The sequence below is a fragment of the Lactuca saligna genome, chromosome 9 (genome assembly GCF_052625555.1).
Source record: "Lactuca saligna cultivar CGN05327 chromosome 9, ASM5262555v1, whole genome shotgun sequence".
Classification (NCBI taxonomy): Eukaryota; Viridiplantae; Streptophyta; class Magnoliopsida; order Asterales; family Asteraceae; genus Lactuca; species Lactuca saligna.
The window spans coordinates 147582101-147609438 of record NC_136425.1 but is presented as its reverse complement, the minus strand read 5'-3'; the positions used below and the strand labels follow the sequence as shown (position 1 = coordinate 147609438).

The 27338-nt window shown below is 32.3% G+C and overlaps 1 protein-coding gene and 1 long non-coding RNA gene across 6 annotated transcripts; one reads left to right on the top strand and one right to left on the bottom strand.

Moving 5' to 3' along the window:
- Window positions 1-349: 349 nt before the first annotated feature.
- Window positions 350-6051, bottom strand: LOC145015229 (disease resistance protein RPV1-like). Of its 3 annotated transcripts, none has more exons than XR_013665797.1 (5): window positions 5425-6051; window positions 3804-4908; window positions 3406-3711; window positions 1084-3307; window positions 350-646 (listed from the first exon to the last, which is right to left on the bottom strand). XR_013665797.1 is itself a non-coding variant. In XM_078973683.1 (5 exons), the coding sequence occupies exons 1-5, from the start codon at window positions 5901-5903 to the stop codon at window positions 565-567; spliced, it is 3921 nt and encodes a 1306-aa protein (XP_078829809.1). In that variant the 5' UTR covers window positions 5904-6051; the 3' UTR covers window positions 350-564. The 3 variants fall into 3 exon arrangements, 1 of the variants encoding a protein (XP_078829809.1); XM_078973683.1 differs by having other exon boundaries at window positions 1359-3307; XR_013665798.1 differs by having other exon boundaries at window positions 561-646; window positions 1205-3307.
- A 15091-nt stretch (window positions 6052-21142) lies between these two features.
- LOC145016498 (uncharacterized) lies at window positions 21143-24841 on the top strand. Of its 3 annotated transcripts, none has more exons than XR_013666218.1 (6): window positions 21143-21712; window positions 22037-22085; window positions 22177-22328; window positions 22415-22538; window positions 23014-23084; window positions 23337-24841. It is a non-coding gene; the product is annotated as an uncharacterized LOC145016498 (long non-coding RNA). The 3 variants fall into 3 exon arrangements; XR_013666217.1 differs by having other exon boundaries at window positions 22037-22328; window positions 23337-23434; window positions 23965-24841; XR_013666216.1 differs by having other exon boundaries at window positions 22037-22328.
- Window positions 24842-27338: the final 2497 nt, after the last annotated feature.

The window sequence follows — 27338 nt, the reverse complement described above, 5'->3', positions numbered from 1 at the left end:
AAAACAATAATTTTCCTTTTTAAAAAAAAAAGAATCCTACCCTATGATTTATCTTTTCTGTAAATAAAAAAGATTAATAGAATAATACAGATAGCAAGTGCTCTTTATCAATATGCTGATATTTATCTATTTAACGATCGATGAAGTGTTGTTGATGTCATACTAGCAGCCATCTTTTCAAAACGAGCGTATATTCTAAATTTTTAATTCCTTTATAATAATTAGTGCACAGTCAATTAAGGTAATCATTTTATCATATTTATAATATCACTTGTTTCGGCCATACATGACAGAGTTAAGTTCAAATGAGAACACTCACATATATTATTTTATGAAAAAAATCAGTAAATGATGAAAGTAATAGTCTGACTCAAAAGTCAAACATCTTTTGTTTAATGAATACATACTAATTTCCAACAACTTTGTGTAAATAAAAACCTGTTTATGGTTTCAAATTACGCAAAAACTGTTCCTTAACATATTATTAACATGACCATTGAAAAATTCATATCAAAGTTCCCACCATTTTCATCAAGACTTTCTAATGAAGACAATTTGACTTATTCAATTCCCACTCAAAACCCTGTGACGTTTCCTTCTCTTCCCGATAGCCTTACAAATTCCTCTCATTTGTTCCAATTGCTTCCTGACATCAAATTCCAAATTGCAATAAATGATTTATGTAAATGTTAGGATCGATAGCAACACAAATACAATAATGATGCAAAAAATGGTAAAAAGAAGGGAATACAAGTTTTACTTGTTAAATACAATTTGCATGAAATCCACATGTGTTTCTATGATTTTTTTTATTTAATTCTTGATCAATTCTGACATTGTATTTGGATCTGTCAAGACATTGATGGTTTTAACTCTAATATAAGACTCTAAATTCAAAATTCAGTATTTGTACTTAAAAAAAAATACTAGCACTATTATGCATAAAACTATAACAGGGATTCTTCTTTTATGCATAGTAGTACTAGTATTTTTTTTAAGTACAATTACTGAATTTTGCTAAGAGAATTAGTTATAGTCATTGATTTCAAAATTCAAATCATCAACAGAAAACAAAGAAAGCACCTATTAGAATAGTTCTTTGTGAATAGGATTTTCCTAGGCCATGGGAGCATCTCAAAATCATATACCCTCAAAAAGAGTCCTCATGGAGAGATGATAGAATCGAAAATATAGGGAGACATACCAAACCATGTGGAACACTAACATTGATATTTGTGTTGTCAGATTTTCGCTCTAAAAAAAATAGACATACGGGATCATGATGTGGGACTATAATAGTACGTAATAGACTCTTTGCTTGTGGTATTCACACATCTACGAAGCAAGTATCTTCATACCAGAAGGTTTGTATCTCAGATGTAAAACCACAAGATTGAAGAAGGTCTCTCGATCCTGAAATAAACACGCCTTTCAACAAACAAATGTCATGCGGAAGACAACTTATGCTTGTACCTGCTACATTTAACCATTTTAACCATTTCATCTTACAGATGCCGATTGGGATATCTTGTAACAACTTACACTTCCCTAGGTCTAGCCACTTTAAACGTTCTAATTGGTCAAGATCCTCCGGTAATTTCTCAAGTAATTTACAATCATCAAGTCCGAGACATTCCAGATATTTCAACATACAAATGGTATCCGGAAGATGTTTGATCATTGAGGATGACAGATCTAGCTCTACCAAAAGTTCTAATTTGCCAAGATCCTTTGGTATTGTCTTAAGTGAACAACAACGAAAAAGAGCGAGTGTTCTCAGACGTTTCAATGTACAGATGCTATCTGGAAGATGTTTGATCTTTGCATACGACAAAAATAGCTTCTCTAAACATTCTAGTTGGCCAAGATCCTCGGGCAACTTCTCGAGAAAGTAACAATATGTAAGCTCAAGAGATACCAGATGTTTCAACATACAAATGCTATCAGGAAGATGTTTAATCTTTGCAGATGACAAAGTCAGACTTTTTAAACGTTCTAATCGCCCAAGATCCTCAGGTAACTTCTCAAGACTCCAATAACGTTTAAGTTGAAGAATTTCCAGATGTTTCAACATACAAATGCTATCCGGAAGATGTTTCATATTTGTCATAGAAAAACATAGCTCTTCAAGACATTCTAACTTGTCAAGGTCCTTGGGAGCCTCCAGATAGCCTTCGAGTTTAAGCCTTTTTAAACGTCGTAACCCACAAATGCTTTCTGAAAGGGTCTCAAGGTTTGTGCAAGCACACAGACCTTCAGAAATAAGCTTCTCAAGATTCCCAGACACTGAGGGATCATCTTTGTAAAAACATTCAAACTGAAACTTTCGCAAAGTATTGTCGGGGTGAAGTGGGCATCTCTCTATGGATTCCGCAATCAGATGTAACTCAGCTAAAGGACCAGCCTCGATTGATTCATCCCTTATACTAGAAGCAGCATCCCTTTCGTCAAACAGAAAAGATGTAAACCCCAAAGAGCCACTTACGTCCAAGTAGACAAGATTTTCTAGACATCCAATGGGAACATGAAGTTGTACCAGATTCTTACATTCTTTTAGATCTAACTTCTTCAGATTTGGAGTCAACCCAAGGTCAACAGTTTTCAACTTTGAATGACTAATGTTGAGGGATGTGAGCTTTAGACATTTATCAGCCATGTGAAGGTCTTCCAAATCATAACAGTTGTTAAGATCTAAATCCTCCAGATTCGGAGTCCACCCAATGTGTAGGGTTCTCAATTTTGAATTAGTGAGGGTCAGGGATCTGAGATTCAGACATTTACCAGGCATGTGAAGTTCTACCAAGGCAGGGCAGTATTTAAGATGTAAAAGCTCGAGATTCACACATGAATGAAGGTCAATGGTCTTCAACTTAGAACCACTGAGGTTATCAGATATGAGCTTTAGACGCCCATTTGGTAAGCGGAGTTCTACCAAAGCATTGCAGTCTTTAAGATGTAAGAGCTCGAGGTTCACAGCTGGGTGAAGGTCGATTGTCTTCAAATTTGAATTGCTAAGGTCGATGGATTTGAGCTTTTGACATTTACCAGGCATGTGAAGTTCTACCAAAGCATTGCACTCATTAAGATGTAAGACCTCGAGGTTCACACATGAATGAAGGTCAATGGTCTCCAACTTTGAATGACTGAGGTTGATGGACTTGAGATTTGGACATCCATTGAGCATGTGAAGTTGTACCAAGTCACGACATCCTCTTAGTGACAACGCCTCGAGATTTGGACTAGACCCAAGATCAAGGGTCGTCAACTTTGAATAACTGAGGTCAAGAATCTTGAGCTTGTTAAGAACCTAACATAAACAAATGAACAAGATCAATATTGCTTTAATTACAAAGCAATGGATGTATAGCATCATGTAAAACAATCAATCAACCATAATTAATCTACCTTTCTTTCTCCCCCTTCCCAAAGTTGTACTATTTTGCTTTCAGCCATCTTAAGGACAACAAGATTATTTGCTTGAAATGTGTTGGGTAAAGACCACAAAGGATACTTGTGCCAATGCAGATATTGTAAAGCATTTGGAAAGTATTGACCGACATTATCATACTTCCATTCTCCACCAAAATTATGCATTATATCCTGAGACATGTGAAGAAATCTAAGTTTCTTCATCTTTCTAAGACCCTTCAAAACAATTTCAAAATTGCCTTCACCTAACTGGAATCGTATATATCTTGTTTCTTTAGTACCCTGTAATGTAAAAGCAGTCACTACGAAACATGAGCCATAAGAAATGAATAATATGCTAGTTTCATAAAACTTACAAATAAACTTGACCTTACCAAGTCATTAGCCAATATATCTTTAATTTCATCATCAATCCACAATCGGCTGTGTTTCTGAGGCTTATCTGGGTGCAAACGACGAACAATATTTCTGCCCATTTCTTCAATATGGTCATGCATGCCCACACGCTTATAATGATTAATAGTTATAAGAGATTTTTGCTCAAGAACTCTTAAACCATTTGTTGCATGAAATCCACAACTTTCAAGCGCTACGATCGCCAAGTCTTTTGACCACCCTTTCAATATACATGCAACATTTAGGAATATTTCTTTGTAATCTTCCTCTAGACTAATGTAGCTTAATTCCAATTTCTGAAGAGTTTCCTTTAATGGAATTGTTTTCAATCTTTCTAGTGCATCTATCCATTCACTCTTATTTTTACCACAAAGAAATGAACCCAAAACTTTTATTGTTAAGGGAAGACCAGCAGCATACCGTACAACTTGTTTCGATAGCTCTTCATACCCTTGATTTGGAATCTCTCCCCCAAATGCATACCTACTGAAGAGCCCAATCGCTTCCTTATTTGATAACAGATTGACATCAAGAATCAACTTCACTCGGTGTGCCACGAGCACCTGCTCATCTCTTGTTGTAATGATAATTCTACTTCCCGGTTTGAACCAATTAAGATCACCAGCTAACGCCTCAAGCTGGTCTATATGGTCCACATCATCTAGAACAAGAAGAGTCTTTTTATTACGCATCTTCTTCTTCATCATGATTTTCCCATCATGAACACTACTCACATTGATGCCTTTATCATCAAATAAGGCATCTTTAAGGACTTGATTTTGCAATGATTTCAAACCTGACAAAGAAGTATTTGAATTATCCCTAACATTCTCAATGAAGCTTTTAGCTTCAAACCGAAGGGATATTTGATCAAAAACCGCTCTAGCCAAAGTTGTCTTCCCAACACCTCCCATCCCCTTGATACCGATTACTCGAACATCATCAGTACCAATTTCTAAAGATGATACAGCATCCTTTACCCTGGTCTCCATGCCTATTAGTTTTTCATCAGCATTGAAATCAATGGAACGTAACTGTAGTGAAATTTCTTCAATAACTTTTTGGATGAATTTGGCTTCATGCCTATATATTAAAGAAGATTCAGTTAGTTTGCTCAAAATCCAACGTGAATTATAATAAAATACAAAGTATATAAAATAATAGCATAACCATAGAACATGAGATGTCTTGGATGACCTTTTCAGACATAGATTGTTAACAAACAAAATGAAGGAATATTGCAGAGATATGATAATAGAATAGTGATAACCGTGCAGATTGGAAACTAAACTAACAGATAAGCTCAAATAACTTCTCTTTTTTCTTTATGGTTGAATTATGGAAAAATAAATAAACAGAGACCTCTTTTGTGAAATTATTAGAAAATTGAAATTGGAAACTGAGTCACAATGGACATGATTAGGAATTATTCGTAAGTCGTAAGTTTGGTTTAAATTGATAAGAAAAAAGGGGTTCCGGCGGGTCAAAATCGGGTCAAGTATAACAACCCGGTCCAGGCTATATCGACCAAAATGGGATCTTGTGATCAAAATTAAAGAATAATTAAACAAAGATATGATCGATGAAGGAAGGAATTACCCATTTGCAGTGTTCTTCAACTCCCATCCAGCGAGATCTGCGGCTTCTTTTAGAACCTCTTTCCATTTCCCAGCAGCTTCATCATTTTCATGTTTAGCAAAAGCTTTTCCGACTGCCCCGCTTTGTTTCCGGACCTCTGTCGGTTCCACATCATAGAAGATGGGGTATGCAGTATGCTCAGTCGTCTTGTGACACTCCATTATCATCACAAGCTCATCCAAGCACCAAGCTGAAGATGCATAGTTCTTCGAGAAAACAATTATATAGAATTTTGAGTCTTTAATGGAACTAATGAGCTCATCACTGATCCTTTTCCCTTTTCTAATTGCCTCATCATCCTTGTAAGTATAAATGCCTTGCTGCTTAAGAGCTTCATAAAGATGATCGATGAAATTGGTGCGTGTGTCTTCACCTCTAAAACTCAAAAATACATCATATGTAAAGCTTTTCTGAATGGATGCAATCGAAGAAGAGGCCATTGAAGGTTAAGGCTCGAAGGATCTCCTATTCAGATCTTTGTTGCGTAAAGTTTATGTGAAATTTGGATGAAGTGACTAACCCTATCAAGAAAATGGTTGTTTAGTAATGCCAATGCTGAGAGTGATTGAAAAAGTAGTATTCTGGAGAAGGAACTAGGAAGGCCACTTTTTTTGAACTTTATAATTTCATTCAAACAAAAACAAAAGCTATAATGATTATGTTTTCTTTTAATAAATTAGTAAAATAAAAAAGTATAAGGGATATAATAATTTTGTATATTTTATTTTTTTTATTTTAAGATAAATTAAATTAAAAATTTTATTATTAGCTATTGACTAGTGGGAAATCAAATCCCCATATGAAATCAATTACCCATTTTATATAATAAAATAAAGATGAGTGGAAAATCAAATCTTATGAGAAAGTTTAGATTACGTTTGTAAATTTTCATAATCATGATGGGTCTTTGACAGGGTCGGCCCAATACATGGGCGACTTAGGTTTAGGCCCAGGGCAACAAAATTCTAGGGGCATAAAATTGTCCAAAAATATCTATAGTGTGTATAATAATGGCCCAAAAAAATTAGCCCATACTTGTGATCTGTGATTTGATCAAGAAAGTAGGGGAACGACAATCGATAGGCACAAAACAACCATCGTTGTGTATCCGAGCATTCAAATGCGCATGTAAAATCGAAACGTCCTCTCGGCTATCGCGCCTAGAAACCTAATGGTTTCAATTTGAGAACTGCAATCGTTTAAATCGGTAATCGCAACCTAGTTATCTCATCTCTTTGTGGTCTGATTTCTATTTCTTATTCTCAGTTTCTCATTCTAAATCTCTCTATTCTCTTAACCAGTTGTTGGCTGTGCTATAGTTCAATATTTCAATCGTCAATTTCAATTTTTTTTCAACCTTTCATTGTAAGTCCGATCAACGATTCACCAATCACCACTCACTGTGCTTGATTGGGTTCGAATGGGTTCGATTTTTTCTTTCCTGAAGCAAGAGGAAAACGAAAGCAGGAATAAGGAACTGTTGTATTTGTATTTTTTCTAATTTATGGTTTCTCTTCAACAGTTCATCTGATTTGGGTTAGTGGTTGAGTTCATTTTCTCTAAGTTTGGTTCTAATTTCGATTTTGTTCTTAGTTTGTTTCTAATATTGAATCTGATCTGTGATTTTCTTTATTGTATGTGATTAAATGATTCGTTTTTATGATGTGAATGACAAAATCAGGAGGCATATCTGATTTCTTTTGAGTATTTGGAGTTGGATAAGGAAAGCACTGATTTCTTATTTCTCTTCAAGTGATTTGGATTAGTTTTTTACTTCTCTTCTTATTTCGATTTTACATTCTTTTTTAGCTTGAAATCTGCTGCCATCAACCTGTCTAAAATTTTTTGATTTTGTTTATTGTTTCTGTGATGTTATGTAAATCAGGAGGCTGATTGATTGAACTTTTGATTTTTGTTTATATTGAAATCCGACGACTATGTTTTGCTCAAAATCAGTCGCTTTGTTTTCTTGTTTCTAGAGAGGTATAAATTTATATAATTGTTGTTATTGGACGGTAACTTTAAAAAAGTTTATTCCTATTTTTGATTCTTTGGTTTATTTTTCAAATATCTTGAATTCTTAAAAGTCGATATGTTCCCTAATGTGTTGAATATTTCTTTGCTTAGTTTTTGTGACTACTTTTTTGTTTGTAAGAAGAATGAATATGTTCCTTAATATGTTGGTTGCATACTCGATATTGGTTGTGATTGCTTCCAAGGAAGGAAGTTTTTCAACATTAAAGCTCTTGATATTGTATCTCCGAAGTACCATGACTCAAGAAAGATAGAATAGATTTTATAAAATATTGATTATCGTAAAATAAAAGATGTTTCCGCTTCAAAATTATAAAAAAACATCAATTTAGGTGTTTTTTTATAGGTTTTTGTTTGTATTGTTTGTTTAATTATAAATTTACTGCATTTTTTATTTTGTAAAATTTTCATATATAAAGGCATAAAATTCTGATCTCGCCCTAGGTAGTAAAAAATAATGGACCGGTCCTGGTCTTTGACAAAGTCTTCGTTTATACATGTTGTTGGTTAAAGTTTTCTCAACGAATTTGAAGAAAAAATAAAAGTAAGGGTGTTATGGGTATTCCGAATTTTGTTATGAGTATTTTACATTTTGTTAAAATTATACCGATATAAATTTCAATAAATAACTATAAAGGAGTATATACGAAATTCTTCCAATATAAAAATACAAAACTTATATAATTAGCTTTAAAAATTAAATGTGATACCTTATTGGTGGAGATTTCTGATATTTCTTCATTTTCATAATTTTGACTTTGGATTTTCATTCTAAACAAAACATATATAATTAACTATGCTTAAACAAAATATCATAATATGTTGAGAGTAAAATATACCTCATCACTTCAATTCATTCATATCATAATATATAAGAATATGTCATCTCAAAAAGAATGAAATTATGTATATTTACTGTTTGATATATATATATATATATATATATATATATATATATATATATATATATATATATATATATATATATATATATATATTGTCTCTTATAATTACCGGAATCAAATCTACCAAAATAAATTTCAATTTACAAATTCCCCAAGTATCTTACTTAGTTAGTTCATTCTCACCCCTTTTTAATATGTAGGAATATCATTTCATTAAAATTATAATAACATACTAAAAAACTAAAAATCGTATGTATAGAAAAGTTATAATAAAATGGTTCATACAGATTATATATAATAATCTTGGAAAATAATAGTGAGAAAAAACACCAAATATCTTTTAAGTTTCGCATGATGAATTATCGTTTATCGAAATATTAAACGACTTCAACATAATATACGATATGACTTTCAACATAATATACGATATATAATATACGATATGTAGGAACATCATTTCATTTATATTATAATGACATCTAATATTTTTTGGGTTTTTTTTACTAAAATATAATCAATCTTCTTCTAAAAAAAATAATTCTTTGTTCCCGAATAGGTCATTATGGACCCGAAAACCAGCTCAAGCCCAATAATATATATATATATAGGTCCCACATACAAAATATCTGGAATACATGTTCCGGAATTAGTAGATCCGAAGTACTATCTACCTACATTTCGGACCAAGTTTTCAGCATGGATTCGTCAAACCGAGTAAGTTTCACACTTTAACTTACTTTGCATTTGATTTTCTTAAACAAATTACGTATTTCGGAATGGTTCGGAACACGAAGAACAACTGCAGAATATCCTTTTTTTTTTATCTTTTTGTCGTTGTACGTGTATGAATGTTATGTAAGTACTTTGTAATGTATTACTGATTGGTTGTTTTAGTCCAAAATTAGGTATTATAGGGGTTATGGAATGGTAATGTAGGTCCGGAATATGATGAACGTTGTCCAAAACCTGATAATCTATTCCAGAATGATGATATGGAATACTTATAATATACAATTTTTTTCTAAGTACTGTTTAATAACCCATATTAGTCCAAGGACGAGTTAGCGTGGATGTTGTTAAAAAAAGGGTTTTACGGACGACGAAGTTGTATTCCATTTACAAAAGTTTTTGGAATTGCGCCCAATAAAGGTAGAATCGAAAAAAAATATAATTCTAATTTAATTTTATGGTAATGTATTAAAATGTTTTGGGATTTTTTTTTAGCAGATAGATGACCATGTTGATATTCAAAATAAGATAAAACAAATGAACCAACAAAGGCACCCATAAAATTAAGAAAACAAATCAAAAAGTGTGTTAAAACTTAAATTGAAAGCAGATAAGATTCTAAAAGATGGCACCGGAGCAAGTGTAGACAAACCTGTTATGATAGACTAGTTGCAATTATGTTTTTTTTTTTTTTGGTTATGGATATGTTTTAGGAAGTGTTTATGGTTATTATTAAATACTTTTATGCACATTGGTTTTTAAATAGTATATTAAGATAATTTAGGTATATTCTATTTTCAGTCTCCAATATCCAGTGACTTGGAAAATCAGGATGAGTTGCCTATAGAGTATTCTATCCCATTTCTTGAAGACAAGCAATGACGTCTTTTTGATACGACTGCATTAGAAATGATTCGTGATTATCAATGTGCTAAACAACGAATGGTAATACTAGAAATCCCATTAATGCCTTCACCTGAGGACCAGAGAAAAGTAGCATTGTATAACATGTAAATGCTCCTTATTACCATGTCTGAAGATATATGACAAATTGTGAACACAATGGGCATCATCGAAGAAACATGTAGGATAACTTTAACAATAGAAGATCGACTCGAATTGACTGATACTGGTTTTGAACTAACTGAGACTTACATGGAATTGTTTGAAAATCATATAGACACGGCTAGTTTGCATCGAATGCAAGTTTCCAGTTATCGGCCACAAGTGTAATCCAATTAAAAATATGGATATTATATGTCTTTCCAAACTGAATTTTGTGAAACGAATGGTATGATTATCTAAAATGGCAATTATCCTTTTTCATTAACATTATTACAAAAGGCATTAATACATACTTAGATTGATTTCTAAAAATCAGGAAACTGTAAGGGATATATATTTTGTTCTCAGTTAATAAAATATGCTCTAATTCTAATGAAATCTGTTAGACAGTCCTATTCTGCACGCAACTTATTGATCTCCTTATTGTGTGCATGTTGATTTATTGTGCGACTTCTTTCAGAGTCCCTTTCGTTTGCTTCTCTAGCAGCCTTCATAGCTTGGAAAACGTCATCATACATTTTATCCGAAAGTGGGAAATTTGGGCCTTTTGGAAACGAGTTATTATCTGAACAAACATAACAATCTCTGTAACGCCCGTAGATCCGGGCTAGTCAATTTAGAGGCAACAGGGGTCGAAAACGACTTTTTGACAAAATATTATTAAGAATAAATAATCTCAACCAAGTTTTAGTATATGTTACAAGGTTTCCGTACATATAAAGAGCATCGAAATCCGAATTATAACGAAGAAGTTATGGTCCGTCGAAGTTTTACGGCAAAACCGGCACGGCACCGGGAGACGTAAATAGTGAATTTATGATAGAGCTTTTTTAGCCTTAGTAATATAAATGAAAGTCGTAGAATATGTTAACCTGAGAGCGTCCATAAAAAGAACGCCAAAATCTGACTTCTTATGAGGAAATTATGATTTTTCGAAGTTTCGGCTTAGCGGTATACAACCCGAAGTTCGAGCATTAGATCGAGCGGTTTTTAGCCGACACAACCTAAACGAGAATCGAAGATCTCGTTATTAGTAGCGTAACGATAAAAAGACAGACGAAAATGGACATCGGATAAAGAAGTTATGAGATTTTAACGGACCAATCCTGTCCCGGTCTGTTAAAAATATAACTTTAAAAATAAAGTCAAAATTAGCCAACGGAGTCTAAACGAAAGTTGTAGAGTACGTCTCCACCTACGCGTGGATATAAATAACGTCAAAAACGGAGTTCGTATGATCGAGTTACAGATTATAGTAGTATATTTACGTATTAAAATAAAGTATAAATCATATATACGTACACATATATATACATATGTATATATCATTAGAAAGGTATCGACGATGCGGTCATTATAAGACTAATGTTGAGTTCTTTCGACATTAGTTTAGTGCAAATATCGTTAAATCTATTTAAAATAGTATTATAAAGGGGTGTTTAGTTGTTTATATAACTATAAGGTCATTAAGTAATTATGGAGAGTAGTTTTTGTAAATTCAATTACTATAAATAAGAGGCTTGGGCTCTCATATTTCTTGCACCATTCTCTTGATTCAAGAGTCTTTCTCTCCTTATCCCCCGAGCATTTCGGTCCCTCGTGATTCGACTTCTCTTTCTGTAGTTTTAGTATAGTAAGGTGAGCGCTGAAGCGCTGCACGAATCTTTCTTAGAAAGATTCAGCGACGAAGTTCGGCCCCTGCAGAGCCCGACTCCTAGCTAAAATCCCCTTGAAAGTAAGTTATGCTTACCCTATTTTAAATATAGTTTATATTTAAAATTAGTATTGTTATTATAAATTTATAATAAATATTTGAGCTATTATTATGACTTATATAAGTGTCGTTATAATATCTTTTAACTACTCGCGGTACGGGGAATCTGGTTTAAAGGGTCGCATAGGGTTGTTGGATTTCAGAAGTGCTATACGCCAAAATGGTCCTGCCCTCCGGTGTTTTATGTCTGGCCCTGTCTGTACATCGTAGTTGGAAAGTATTGTTTAAACGCTTATATAATAATAATAATAATAATAATAATAATAATAATAATAATAATAATAATAATAATAATAAGACTAATAATTAGTCACGGTAATATTAGACTAAAATCTAGTGGTGATAATACTAGGTTTCGTCAAAGGAAATTATTTTAAAGTAAACGAAGCGCTGTCCGAGTACCGAGTCACCACCTTCTCAGGTGAGTGCATAGTCCCTTTCATCTTACACATAGATATGAAGTATTTTAATATAAATTACGTGCTATGTGTGCATATTGTTTGAATACTTGCTGTCTATGCTGAGTGAAAGATTTTATACATGTTTTAAATGATTTAAACTATATATGTATTTTATATCTACGAAAATGTTGGGGTAAAACATGGGTAGATATAATAGATGAAATATGAGTTGGATGATGAGTTGAGAGGTGATATAGACTATAAGGTGTGGGTGAGAGGTGTACGATGTGAGGAGCCTTTTTCCCAAACGATGTCCCCGTCATTCAGCAGAGTATGGATGACAACCACGGACTATCCTAGATAGTCCAGTGGAACACTATCAGGCTCGCAACCTGTAGGTGTTGTGAATGATGTGTTCACCCGGTGTACTCTAAACCTTGGTGATCATGCAGACTTGATACCTAGACCCTGGCGATCATGCAGACTTGGTGCCAAAACCTTGGCGACTATGCAGACTTAGTGCCTATTGTATAAATTCTGGCGACTATGCAGACTTAGTGCCTAAACCCCGGTGACGATGGACTTCGTGCCGATTCCTTAGGATGATCCTTAGGAATGTATGAACGAGGAATAGTTGATTCTTAGGGTAGATCCTTAAGAATAAAGCAGATAATAGGGATGGGTAATTGAGTTGATTGTTTGATTGTTTGAAAATGATAATTATATTATTGTGGGTTGAAAACCCTATGTACTCACCAGGTTTCCCAACCTGACCCACTCAGTTTATTTATATCACAGGTGTTGATATGAAGTCACATTACACTGAGAGATTTAAAGAGATGTAGATCACTAGTGTAAATAAATGTAAGTTCTGTTTATGCTTATGTTTCTGTATTAACGATGACATCCCAAATGTTTTAAAATGAACAAAATACGTTTCTTCGAAAATGTTTTAAAAACGTATTTATCATGTTTTTCTGGGAACAAATTCCGCAACATTTTTATTAAAAGAAGTACTCTGATTTTTATAAAACATAAACAAAAATCGGTCTTTTCTGGCCGTGAAAATGGGGATGTCACAATCTCCTTCTCCACAATGACAAACACCATCATGAGATGAACTCGTTCCAATTTTATTTCAATGTTGAGGATTCATGCTAGGTGCATTTTAAGGTCGAAAAACAAGTGTCCGAAATAGCCATTCCGGAAAGTTGTTGCGGGTCCGGAATGGGGTTCCGGAATAAGGGCCCGAAAGACTGTGAGGAATCTATGACATTTACTGTTCAGAATGACTACACATAATGTCAAGAATCTCTGAATTTTACCATTCGAAATGACGACTCATGTTTCAGGAATCTATAACAATTATTGTCAATTTTGTAATGCTTATTAATCTTTTTAATATGTAATGTTTTCTTGTTTGTTAGTATTACTATGGTACTTGTAAATTATGTTTTTTTTCTATCTTTGTAATATGTAAGAAATATTAGGACAATAATAATATTTTTTATTACACACTGCAAATCAATTACAAACATAAATAATTGTAATTACATTGGCAATAAAGATGTTATCAAAGGGTCTGGTATTTCCCATTCAGTTGGAGGGGGAAGAGGGTGCACGGTTTGTATCTGGTAGGCAGTCTAAAATATGTCATCCTGGTAATATATCTGAACCATAAGGTAATTCATGGATGTTCGAATGACGTGATGTCATAATAGCATGACCACAAGCTATACCCAAACAACACCATTTCCCACATGAACATGTATGACAGTTCAGATCAACAACATAATTTTTTTAAAATCAAAAACTCGATAAATGTCGGATGGGAGCGGAGACAGGATCTCTGGTGGGATCTTTGTTGCTTGCCACCAAACAGACTTTTGCATCCTTTTATGAAGAACCATGTCAGAATACGGGGTAAGTATGGTAGTCGAACTCGATGAAAAGTAAATATGATCAAATAAGGTTCTTGTACAAGTATTTAAATAAATTTAATATTTCATCTGGTATTTTACCTGCCATAAATTTGCTTTCATCGAAAGCCCGTTGAATGTAGCCACGAATTGTCTCGGTAAACATTATTATCGGTACATTTTGTTGATTTACCGATAACACAAAAAAATTCGAGAAAATCAACATTGACTACATTCCAACAGATGTTAGGAAAATAGGCTATTGCCTGTTGGCCGTTTCGCATTTCCAATGTTGGCAAGCATTTAACGAGCATCATGGGTCAACCGACAAAAGTTTTCTTCAAAATCAAACACAGTATATGAGTTAGATGTCATCTAGAACAAAGTTTGTAATGTTCTGCTAGAGACAGCTCTTGTACGCATATACTTGAATACACTTTTAGAAATATACCCATGATAAAAATAAGGAAAGACATGTTCTATGCAAGAACTAACGACATCGTCCATATTTTTTATGAACGATGCTTCCCTACCTTGTCTTAAAGCTTCTATTAACCTCATAAGGAACCAGGTACAATAGTAGAGATTATTTTCCACGGCCAGACCAAATGCTATAAGGAGGGTCTGGTTGTTCCTGACAATAGCAACCGCTACAAACATTGTTTTTAGGTAATCCCCTATAAGAGGGACACTACCTATGAAGATGACATGTAAGAAGAAACATATAAATGCTTGGATCTGTATTTTTTTGGGGAAAAAATGAATTAATTTAGATGTAGAAACATTATATATTTAAAAGAAATAATAGAAAAGTGCAAAAAAAATATAACACACATATAATAGCCACAAAACAAGCTTCGAAACGATCCATCAAATCAGTTTTAATATGAGTGTAAGTTTGCGTGTTGGTTCGCCTAAGGTTGTGAAGGTAAACACGTAGGTTGTTAAATCTTTTTTCGTGTTGACTTTTTGAGAAACTCATTTTAATGTAGTATTATAAGAGATAATATATATATATATATATATATATATATATATAGAGAGAGAGAGAGAGAGAGAGGTTCAGGTATTTTATCTAATTATTGTGTGATTGTATTTGTAAACTAGGTGAATGCCCGCGCGTTGCGCAGTGAGATAATTATGTAGTTTAATATGGTTATATATGATTTAATGTATTGTGAATAAGCCATATATAAAACTTGTATGCGATTAAATAGCATGTATATTTTTTGATTTACATATTTTTTATCATAATAAATAATGAAATTTTTTTACTATTAGTTTAAAATTTTAAATGTAATTTTTATGTACACATTAGTATGTAATGTAATTAGTGGATGATTGATTAGATATGGATTCTGATTTGTGGTCGTCTATTTATGTTGAACCTCATAAAAATATATAGTTAACGACTATTATTAGTTTTACTATTGAATAGAAAATGGTGCCGTATTTTAAGTAAATATAAAAAATCTCATTCTCAATCTATTTTAAGATAGTGACATATTTTTAGTTAATATAAAAAAAATCATATTCTAGAACTAATGAAAAGAAAAAACGGAGCCAAAAATTTTAACTATAATAAAGTTGATTCCAATTAAAAAGTGCTCAATTGAAGATAATATCATTCAATAAACATCATAAGATATTACGATATATTCAAATTACAGACATCATTTTTGTAAGTCATTCAAAACATATGAGACTATAGTGTCTAATACAACAATGTAATAACCAAATGACCCTGGCATATTTTAAATGAAATATAATTATAATATATTATCTATGCAACTAATATGATATTCTTCTAATATGTGGGATTGGTCTACTATATGACCCTAACTATGTGGGATTCATCTACTATATGATATTCTTCTAATATATTATATTATAGTATAAACATTATATTTGGAAAACCACTTTGAGTTATATTGTAGTTTATAACATTAAATTTGTGATGGGTTATATTTGACACACATTTGTGTATTTATATCTATATTATATATTTAAAACAAATCTTATATAAACATCCAAGCTAAATATTCATCTTCAAGTTTTTCTTTCTTCGCCACGTAAACAAACTTTTGTTATAAAGCCAAAAATGGAATAAAAGACACTTAATTGTATGATCATGATATATTTTATTTTGATTGGTGCTTGTACAAAACATGCATGAGCATATATTATTAATTTATCTCTTGTTTTGAGTAATTCGAATAAGATAACTTCAAATCCAATGTATCAAACGAATTACCCATTTATTAAAGTCTAAAACCCAAAAACCCAAACATGTTCTAATACCATACAAATGCATGAGCTTTTAACAAATTATTATCTCATATGAATTACCATTGATTATGTGTGATTAATTATTAAGAAGGTGAAAAGGTTTGGAGGTTTCAAATGCATGAAGTTTTAGCAAATTATTGTGGGGGTTTCAAATGCATGACAATCAAGGGAAAATGCAAACTTTATAAGTATGTAAGATGTGGGCCAATCAAAATTAAATAAAAATTTTAATAATTAAATAAATAAACAAGGGTATTTTAGTAATTTGATAAACAGCTTCCACAAATAGTCCCAATAATCATGCTAGCATTCACTTTTAACCTAATTTCTTTGAATGGAAGATAGTGAGAGGGAAACACGAATGCAATAAGGGGGTGCAAAGGGTCGCATTTGGTTGATCGATTGGTGAGGAGTCACTGTTATGGTCGTCAGTAACATAAACAAATGGAGAGTTCCATCAACCAACGCCCAAAGAAGATTGACACCACCATCATTTGTTGTTGCAGCCATCACCATCGTTTGTTGTTGCCGCCGATCTCCAGCCGCCATTCGTTGTTATGGCCGTCGGTAAAACATCTCCACCCTCAAATTTTTGTTTATTTGTATTATTTCTTCGATTGAAGACTCGAACGATTCCCATTAAATTTTTTTGGGGCTCAGGCAACCCTCGAATTTGATTGCAATCAGGGAAGAAGACAGAGTACTGTGCAAACATTAATTCCTTTTATTTAAATCTAACCCTCAAATATGATGTAGTTGTGTATTTGTTCCAAATCATATCTCCTTTGAAGTTTCTTCAATGAGGCAATAGGTCCACTTTTTACAATCTGAGATTCCTGGAATTCTTTGAGAGATGTTGTTAAATCTTTATTTTCTTGTTCTAAATACACCATTTTATAACTCATCTCTTTGGATTGAGAATCTTTTGTGGCTAAAGATTCTTAATTCAGATTAAGTTCTTATTTCCATAACCTTGGTGGTTGATTTTGATTTTGATTGAAATCACTTTATTCCACCCGATCTAAACTTTTTTTCTGCATTTGATCGATACGATTAGGTTCTTATTTAGTCCCATGTGTTTCATTTGTTTGGCTATTGTGTTTCAATTGTATCATTGTATGGTTGATGATTGCGTTTGATTTACAATATAATTGAAAAATACCCACTGATTCATTCGTATAGTAGCAGCGAAACCTAGCTCTAGTATCACCCTCCAGCAACGACGCCCACCTTCGAGAGCCTCCCGGTATGTTTGAACTTATAAAACCAATCTTATATTCTCCGAATTTCTGCAATCGCACGTAGATAAAAGGAAAAAATGTTTTTTGGGTTTTGTATGGCTCGTTGTGATTAGGAAAAAACAATTGTGCTGAATTTCTTATTGCTAAAATTTAAAAGAAAAATAAAACATATTTTCTATGTTTTTGTTTCTTGTTCCTACTGCCGCCAGGTTCTCTTTATTCCACTTATTCTACTAGATTAATGCTTTATGAGTTTGATATTCTTATTATTTTTTTCAAATTTATATCTAATTGACAAAGTTTAAGTTATGGGAAGATAGAGTGACAAACTAAATGACTTCAAACAGAATATATTTTATATAATTGTTATTGTTTATTCTTCAGTAAACAAAAGTAGTTACTCCTCCTCCATGGATTTGTGGATGTTGTTTTAATTAGATTTCTTGTGTTAAGTTTGGATGGTTGGTCATCTGTAAGAGGCGTCCAAGTTGTCACAAATTTTACTCCTCCTTTTTGTGTATGATTCATATATTTGTCAATCAACTTATGAAACTACTTTCTAGTAATCCCTTAGTGGTTTGTGTATTTATACAATTCCAATTCTATCAGAATGTCACAAATTTTACTCCTCCTTTTTGTGTATGATTCATATATTTGTCAATCAACTTATGAAACTACTTTCTAGTAATCCCTTAGTGGTTTGTGTATTTATACAATTCCAATTCTATCATAATGGAAACACGTATTCTAATTCTGTTTGAATGGAATATGTATATTTTCTCATTGATTATACATGTTCTATAATTTTTGGTTATTTATTTTGATGCAATTAACAAGTCCACATATTTTTCCAACAGAATATAGTTTTTTATTTATCATTTGCTAATGCGTTCTTGGATTCTAAACTACAATTGGATTGTTTTCATAAAAGTTGATGCTTGAAGAAGTTTTTTTTGGAAAGGGAACTTCCCTAACGAGGGTTTCCGGGCCAACTTTCGCGCACCGACTAATCCCCCGCTGCAAACATAAAGCTTTGCCTCATGCCCTGGAGTCACTGCAGGCGAACCTCCATGGCCACAAGGGCTGAGTGGTGCCAGGATTTGAACATGGGTCAATAGGTTATCCACCATATCTTCCACATGTCTTACCTAGTCACCACAACCCAAGTGGTTTGCTTGAAGAATGGACAACAAAATTGAAAGTGTTTCTTAGCAACATTATTCTTTTAGAATGAATTACTGTATTTGTTAGATTTTGATGTTTTCTTCCCGATTTGAAAGTTTTTTAGTTTTATTCTTTAACAATAAATGTAATTCTTATTGTTACATGTATTATATAAGAATTAATGTAATTTTTGTTTTAATTCTTCAATTGCTGGTTCGACAATTTTTTATTCTACAAGAAATTTTTAAAGTCATAATCAAAAAATATGTTCAAGAATATTTTTGTTGTTTTATAGTTCTAGAATATTTTTATTTTTAAACATACTCAAACATATTCTGCCAGAATGTCCGGATTAAAAACATTATAATTCGTAAAATCGGATTTTTAAAATTAATAAAATCTATGATCCCTTAAAATATGCAAATTTCCTTTATTAAATCTATATTAATTGACTAAAATATCATTCTAGTTAAATTAGATGGTATTCTTCAATTATATTTAATTCAATAATATGTATTAATCACTTTCTTAAAATAAGTAAACTGATTGGTCCACATTTATGCATATAATAACACAATAATTACTTTAAATATAATAATGTAAGCCTATATATATATATATATATATATATATATATATATATATATATATATATATATATATATATAAGGTGAGGTTCAATTGAGAACAATAATTAACCAAGGAACCAATCGTGAGCATCAGAAATCATAACGATCAACGACTAATAAAATAGATGAACACTTTTACATTGGACGCACACACTGGATTATACCAAAAAATTCACCCTTTACAAAAAAAACCCACCATTTTTTTCGTTTAAAATTTTTTTAGGCCATGTTTTTTATCAAAAAAAAAACAAATATACCGTTGTTCACAATTTTTCGTCCTCTTTCCATAGAGATCGATAATGATATATAAAAAACGAACTTTTTTTTTTCGAAAAAAACTAACTTCATTTTCTTTAATGAAAAAAGTTAAGATCTATTTTTTATAGAAAAAAATTAATAAATATATCAAAATTCATATTTTTTGTACTTTTTAAACATAGATTCACATTCATATTAAAAAAAAAAAACGATATTTAAGTTCAGATTCACATTGTGAACTTGTTCAGATTCATATTGTAAACATGTTCAGATTCACAGTGTGTATAATAACAAATCTGATTCACAGTGTGAATTTGAACTGATCGGAGTTTTTTCACATTGTGAATGTTAAATTTTGAAATATTTACAGTTTAGATTCACAATGTGAATCTACACTGATCGAGTTTTTTTTTTTTTTTTTTTTTTTTTTTTTTTTTTTTTTGTGAACCTTCTCAGATTCACAATGTGAATCTTAACTGTTCAAGATTTTTCATATTGTGAATGTTAAAAATTGAAATATTTACAGTTTAGATTCACACTCTCTACACTGTTCGAGGTTTTTTTTAATCGGTGTTGATATTTATTAATAGAGTACAAAAAGTCAATATTTTTGGTATAATTAGTTTTTTTTTTTATAAAAAAAAGCTTAAATATTGAAAAAAATAAGAAAATTAAGTGGGTTTTTTTTCGAAAAAAAATCGTTTTTTATATATTATCATTGATCTCTATGGAAAGAGGACGAAAAATCGTGAACAACAGTATATTCGGATTTTTTTTCGATAAAAAACTTGGCCTAAAAAAATTTTAAATGAAAAAAAGGAAGTAAGTTTTGTTATAAACGGGTACATTTGCGTCCATTATAAAAATTTACAACCCTTCCTTTTGCCTTTGATCGCTTTACATGTCGACGCTTTGGATTGATTTCTTGGTTCCTTGAATAATATTGGTTCTCTATTGAACTTTTCATATATATATATATATATATATATATATATATATATATATATATATATATATATATATATATATATATATATATATATATAAAATAAGTCTCACCTTATGAACAGTAAAGTTGGTGGCTTTTTGGTATATTTGGTCCACATGTTTACATATTTTCGTATTTTGTCCTTCTGTTTTTAGGATTTTTCGTTTTACTCCTCATTTTTTTCGTTTTCTACCCTCACTATTATTATTATTATTATTATTATTATTATTATATTAATTCAATCCCTCTACCACTAACGTGGAGTTTGGTTGTTGCTTACAGATTTTGTAATGCAATCAGATTAGGATTGGTGTCCCCTTCTTCCAAACTGCTTCTAGTTCCCGTTATCTTCCCGATTGTTCTAATTTTTAACGTGATTTCTTCTACTTCGTGTACCTTCATTTCTCACTATTCTCCCAACCAATCATCAGGTGCTCAGAAGTCACAGAAGGTTCCCATCGATCTACTGACACCGGTTCTCATCTTTGCTCTGCTTCTCTACATGCTCCGTTGATGAGTTCGTCGGCATCTGCAGACCTTCTCTCAGGAGGACGCGATGGAAAACTGGTGTATAGGCAGACATCTCTACTTCTCTTTGTCGATGATTCTCACAAAATCAGTCCCCTTTTCGCGTTCGATGTTCTTCCCTCTAATTTGAAATTGACGATGCTTCACATAAGATATTCTTCTGCTACTATCAGTGGTGTCCAAGACAGGCCTAAAACTGGTCTACAAGTAGAATTGAAGATGTTTGTTTATCTGAAGGAAGAAGGAATCAAAATTTTAGGGAAATCGAATAAATTATTCAACATCAGCAAATAGAGAGAACGAGGAATTTGCCTTCAATTGCCATGTACGTAACTAATCTCCATTTTTTGGATTTATAGAGTAATTGTCGACTATTTTAAATTTAATATTGATTTTTATTGGATTCACAAGAAACTAAAAACATCTGTCAAGCATACATGCGATGATGAACAACCTCAGATGGTGCACACATATTTTTCTCACTCTTTCTTTCTTTTTATGCTTTTGCTTATTATTGGTTTTATCTGTGATATGAGGTACGAAATAAGAATCTCCAAGAGAACATTATATCTCTAATTTTCAGTTCATATGTTCTTTACTTCTTATATTGACTGTGTTTGTGTTAACTCTTCTTAATCTTTACTTGCAGTTAGATAAACAAAAGGAATGGACAACGGAAGAACCACGGGTGGTTTAATGTAAATAGCTATGCATAAAACAAGTTATTAAAAGCATTAACTCAACCTCTAATGTGTAAAATGATGATAATTCCCTTGGTGTTTGGATCAGATGTGGTGGAGAAATCAGTAAAAGTTACAGGTCTGTGTTGGTTATAACAAAATTGAATGATTTGATTTGAGGGGGTTGAAGAGAAAGTAGGAAGAATGTCCGCACAGATGTGTGAAGATTTTGTGAATCCTTTCCAAATAAATATGGAAGAGGTATGAAAATGATTCACTCATACATACATATATATTTGATTTGGTTTTATAATAAATCCAGTAAGAATTTGTTTTTATTATTCCAGGAGGACTGTTGCTTCACAATGAGCGGTTGAGTACTGGATGTTTACCCAACACCTCTCCACAGATGTTCAACAACCTATGATTTTTGTAGCTTACTACCAAGATGTCACTATTATTTTGGATAAGGTATATCTTTAGGTATTTTTTGTCATCTTCTATTGATTTTCGTTTTGTTTCTACTGTACACTTGATTATGAAGTTATAAGCACATATTTGTGGATTATTCCTTCAACAAAAAATTCAGAAAACAATCAACTCACTTTTTAGGAACATCTTAACCAAAACATTTTATTTTTTGATTAATCAGAAGCATTATATGTCATTTTTTATAGATTGTGTACAATTGATAGAAGTGTGTCAAGTTTTAACCTTAAAAAATGCACATACATCCATATTATTTTTTGTATAACATTTTCGTTATTTTCTATAGCTCATAATCATCAATCTATCAAGAATGAATCTTATTTTCAGTAATGCCCACATATATCATATTACTTCTCATTTTTTCAGTGAAGTTTTCTTTCTTGCGGTATACAAGAAGTATTTAATACATGCTAGATTATGTTTAACTTTTTAACGACTCGTTGTTAAATGATATTAGGATGTTAAAAAAACTAGCAAGATTGGACCCACAAATGTTTGAAGATTGGCAAATAAATTGGAAGAGGCAAGGTATATATATTATTGATGTTGTGAATATAAAATGAGTTTTAATTTGTTATTTAAATGGGATATGATGATAATGGGTTTCCTTTTTCTAAGAAGAAAGGATGCCTCACACTTACTAATTGAGCATAGATCTTTAACATATAACCTACCCACAACAAAATGGGTTGCGAAACCGAACTTTTCAGCCTTCAATCAGTTTATTTTACCCATTTTGTAGTAGTAATTACAAATTTTTGTTTTTCCTTATTTTTACAGATATAAGGAGGCTCTCAATGAGGAAATTTTAAACTGGGTATGCTATAGAAACCATGTTTGACAGAAGCAAACAAAGGATTGAACATTAGTTTGTGGAGGTAAGTCAAACCTCATGTACTGTTCTTTTACTTACTTTAGTTGTATTTATGAAATTTACAGTCTGATTAACACTTTTTTGTATTTCATTTTGGTTGAGGAGTGATGGAATAAGTATTTTTGCATAAACAATGTTGTAGTTTGGGGATTATAAATGCAACATCTGTTTTTTTTCTTTCGAGTATATGAACTGTTTCAACAAAATGACCATTTTACCCCTTTTTTCACCTATGTTTCCTTAATATTTCATCGAATTCATGTAATCTTGATTTCGGTAATTATGAAGGACACAAGAAAAAGAATAACACTAAAGGGGTAAAATCCAACTTTTGGACTTATATACCATTTTTTTTAATAGCTATAACAGAGCCAAACAAAAGTATATTTTGTAATCTTAATTATACATTATTAAATGAATTGTAATATAAGCGGTGATACATGACATTTTCTTCAAACTTTTGTTTATTTTATACATACATGTTTGAAAAAACATTCCTCTGCTCTCATGCAATGCGGTGCTGTTTTTTTTCAGGTAAAAGTGGTTGTAGCATCAACCTCTAAAAGGATGATTTGGTATCACTGACAACTCAATTTCTATTTAGATATTTCTAAAAGTCTTACCATTTACAATAGTGAAAACCGCTTGCATAACATTGCTACACTTAGATAGAGTTTTGAAAGTACACTGCTATAACCATAATAGAAAAAACTTAAAGTAGGATGCTATAATAAAAAAATCAATAAAAGGAGGCTGCTATTTTGCACCTTTTGATTCTATACTAGTACTGCTTATTTTTGAATTTATTATCAAATTATGCATGCAGAAATTGGTAAGAAATCCAATTCGTTTCATAAAGTTGTAAAAGGTGCCACTCTAATTTTTTTAGAAAGACAATTACATTCGTAAGTCATAACACTAACTGAATATCATAAACTTTATAATACTACCATATGCAGTTAAGATAATGGAATGGCGAATTAATATTATAAACAAAAGTAATAACCTCCATGTAAGCTCATTAAAATCTCAAAGATGGACAACTGCACTGCAACATACATTGGTGAGAATTTAAACTTTATACCCTCACTATTTATAGAGAAAATGCAAGCTTTTCTGTTTTTTTTCCCTGTTGACTGTAAAAGTCAAATCTGTCCCTAACTTCGGAACATATTACTAGCATTTATGAAGGCCCTCCGCCAACCTACAATGCAAAACTTTCTGATTTTTGGTATGCTAAAGATGGACCGATTGATGTTAGAAGGCATGTGTCTACAAGTTATGGGTACCCAAGGTTACTTGGGTGATGCATTGACAAAAACCGTTCATCTGTAAGGGTGCCAGTTGGGTATCTTCAACATCTTCATGTATTTAGCATATATCTATCTATATTAAGTGCTTTATATGTTAAGCTCATTAACTTAAAAACAAAAGATTCATTTGTTTTTGTATATGTATTTATGGAATTTTTCATGATATGTACTTTTTTCCATTATTTGTAGTATATATTATAATGTCGTTAACTTTATGACAAATATCACTCTTCTGCAAAACTGGTAAATGAAAGTTGGAATTCAAATCCCTTTGATTTTGTGTGATTGAAAATTTTGAGACGGTAGCTTTCCGGTCAAAATTTCACACCTGGCATCAATCAACCGAGGTGGCAGTCTCTACTTCCAGAGTTCGTTTATTGGGATATTGTAATCCTGGAGTTATTAGTGTTGTATTGTATCTACAACCGACGGCATACTACAATATATTTGACTATTATGTATTTGTAAATGGGCGAATTGTAGACAATCGCAACATATTTTACTGCGTAGCTACCAAATGAAGCAATGCGCTATACTTTCACACAAAAAAGACACATTCCAACCCCTGCAACGCGGGGAACACCTTTCTGGTTACGAATTACTTCAAGGTTCTAAGTACATATGGAAACACACACACACACACACACACACACACACACACACACACATATATATATATATATATATATATATATATATATATATATATATATATATATATATATATATGAGACGTATATAAAAAAAAACCTGAGGTTATAATCCGAAGTAGAAACTCCGGAATAGGTACTCTGGAACAAAGACCACATCTCCAGAATGCTATGTTTCGGAGCAAGTGGTCATTTTACCAAAAAAAAAATGGTTATTTTTGTTAAAATTTATACACCCCAAAAATCATAAAAAATTAAAACTTTCAACAAACCACCATTGACCATCATTGTTTACAAAAAGAACTATCATTTCAAAAGTATAATTCAAAATCTTAGTTTTCTCAAGATCCCATAACACAAAACAGGAAAATGTGCACAATCATGCATTCGCTTTCTAGCGATCATCAGAAGTACCCGAAACAATAAACTGAAACTGTAATCCAAAGTTAGTGAGTTCTCCCAAAGTACCATCACACAACATATAAAATACATAGGTTAGCATGTTGGGTCCACAACCTCCCGGTTGGATTACCCTTGGCCCACAACCTCCCGGTTAGAATGCCCTAGCCCACAATCTCCTGGTTGGATTGCCCCAGTCTCTTGACTGACATCACAAAGAAGTATTCTTAACCCCAATGTAACATGTCGACATATAACAGGTAATATACATGTTCAACAGATAGATAAGTATACAGCTAGTAATCACAGATACAAATCTACCAGTCTAATACATATCCATAATTATCAAGTAATCGAATAGGTCTATCACATGCTCAGCATATCATAACTCGGTATCGAACAGGATATCAATCCATAGGTTCAGCCTTGGTGTCTTCGACCCGCAAGTACAATGAGGATAACTCACATATTAGTCTGCAAGATGTCTAACAGATCACAACTCCAAATAACAGCCCAACCGGTCACCTAAACACCAAAATAATGACTGATCTCAAATACCACTCAATTTACCTAAAATACCCTCAGGCCAGACTTGTTCAAAAGTCAAAGTCAATAAAATAGCCGAGTACACTGGGTGTACTCCTCTGTACGTAGGGCGTACTCAGTTATTGACCAGAATACTCAGTTATTGACCAGAAGACAGAGCTTTGACCACGTACGTGCAACGTACCATTTGGTACGCCCAGCGTATGCACTTGGTCAACCTCTTTTCTCATTAAGAGCTTAATACATCAAGTCCTTACGTCCAAAGTATGATCCAATCCCCAATAGACGTATTTGACCATAAATTTGCCAACTTTATGGTCTTGCATGGCCAAAAAGTGCTCAATACTAAAAACCTTAATTTATAACCCATTAAGACCTTGTAGCACATGCATAGAAGGGAAGAAATGATCAAGACCACATTTTTATGCTTCTAAACACCTAAGATTTCAGAGAGGACAACTTAAATGGATTGGAGTAGCTCATACTCAAAATACCAAATTAATGGGACCAAAAGAACACAAACTTCATGGCTAACTTAGATCTACGCATAGCTTCATCAAGTCTAAATCTTTTTACCTCCAATTGATGCCAAAAGGTGATGAGTTCCTGGATCCAAATATTTCTACTTCTTTAAGCTAACCTTTTCTTCTTCCTTTCTCCTTCAAGGTGATGAAAACACACACACACACACACAAAGCTCAATAATGCTCAAAAGTGGATTAAGGTTTGCAAATGACGAGATGAGGGTTGGAGGCTAGTAAGGGAATGAGAACTTGAAGGTTAATGATGTTTATATAGGGTCCAAACCCTGAAAATTAGGGTTTGTGGGTCACCCACGTATGCCTTGTGTAAGATGGGAGTACACCCCGCGTACGTGAGCCTACCACCATAATTACAAAAATGCAATTATGGGCCATTTTGCAATCTTTCTCATATACAAAGGCCAAAATGAAATATTTCTTTATATACAGGGTTAAAATTGAAAACACCTCATCAATGG

Excerpts from the sequence above, each read along its gene's own strand:
- LOC145015229 (XM_078973683.1), bottom strand. The coding sequence starts at position 5,903 with ATGGCCTCTTCTTCGATTGCATCCATTCAGAAAAGCTTTACATATGAT. Across the intron at positions 3,712-3,803 it reads ATATATTGGCTAATGACTTG|GGTACTAAAGAAACAAGATA; the intron begins GTAAGGTCAAGT and ends TTTACATTACAG. Across the intron at positions 3,308-3,405 it reads GGGAAGGGGGAGAAAGAAAG|GTTCTTAACAAGCTCAAGAT; the intron begins GTAGATTAATTA and ends TGTTTATGTTAG.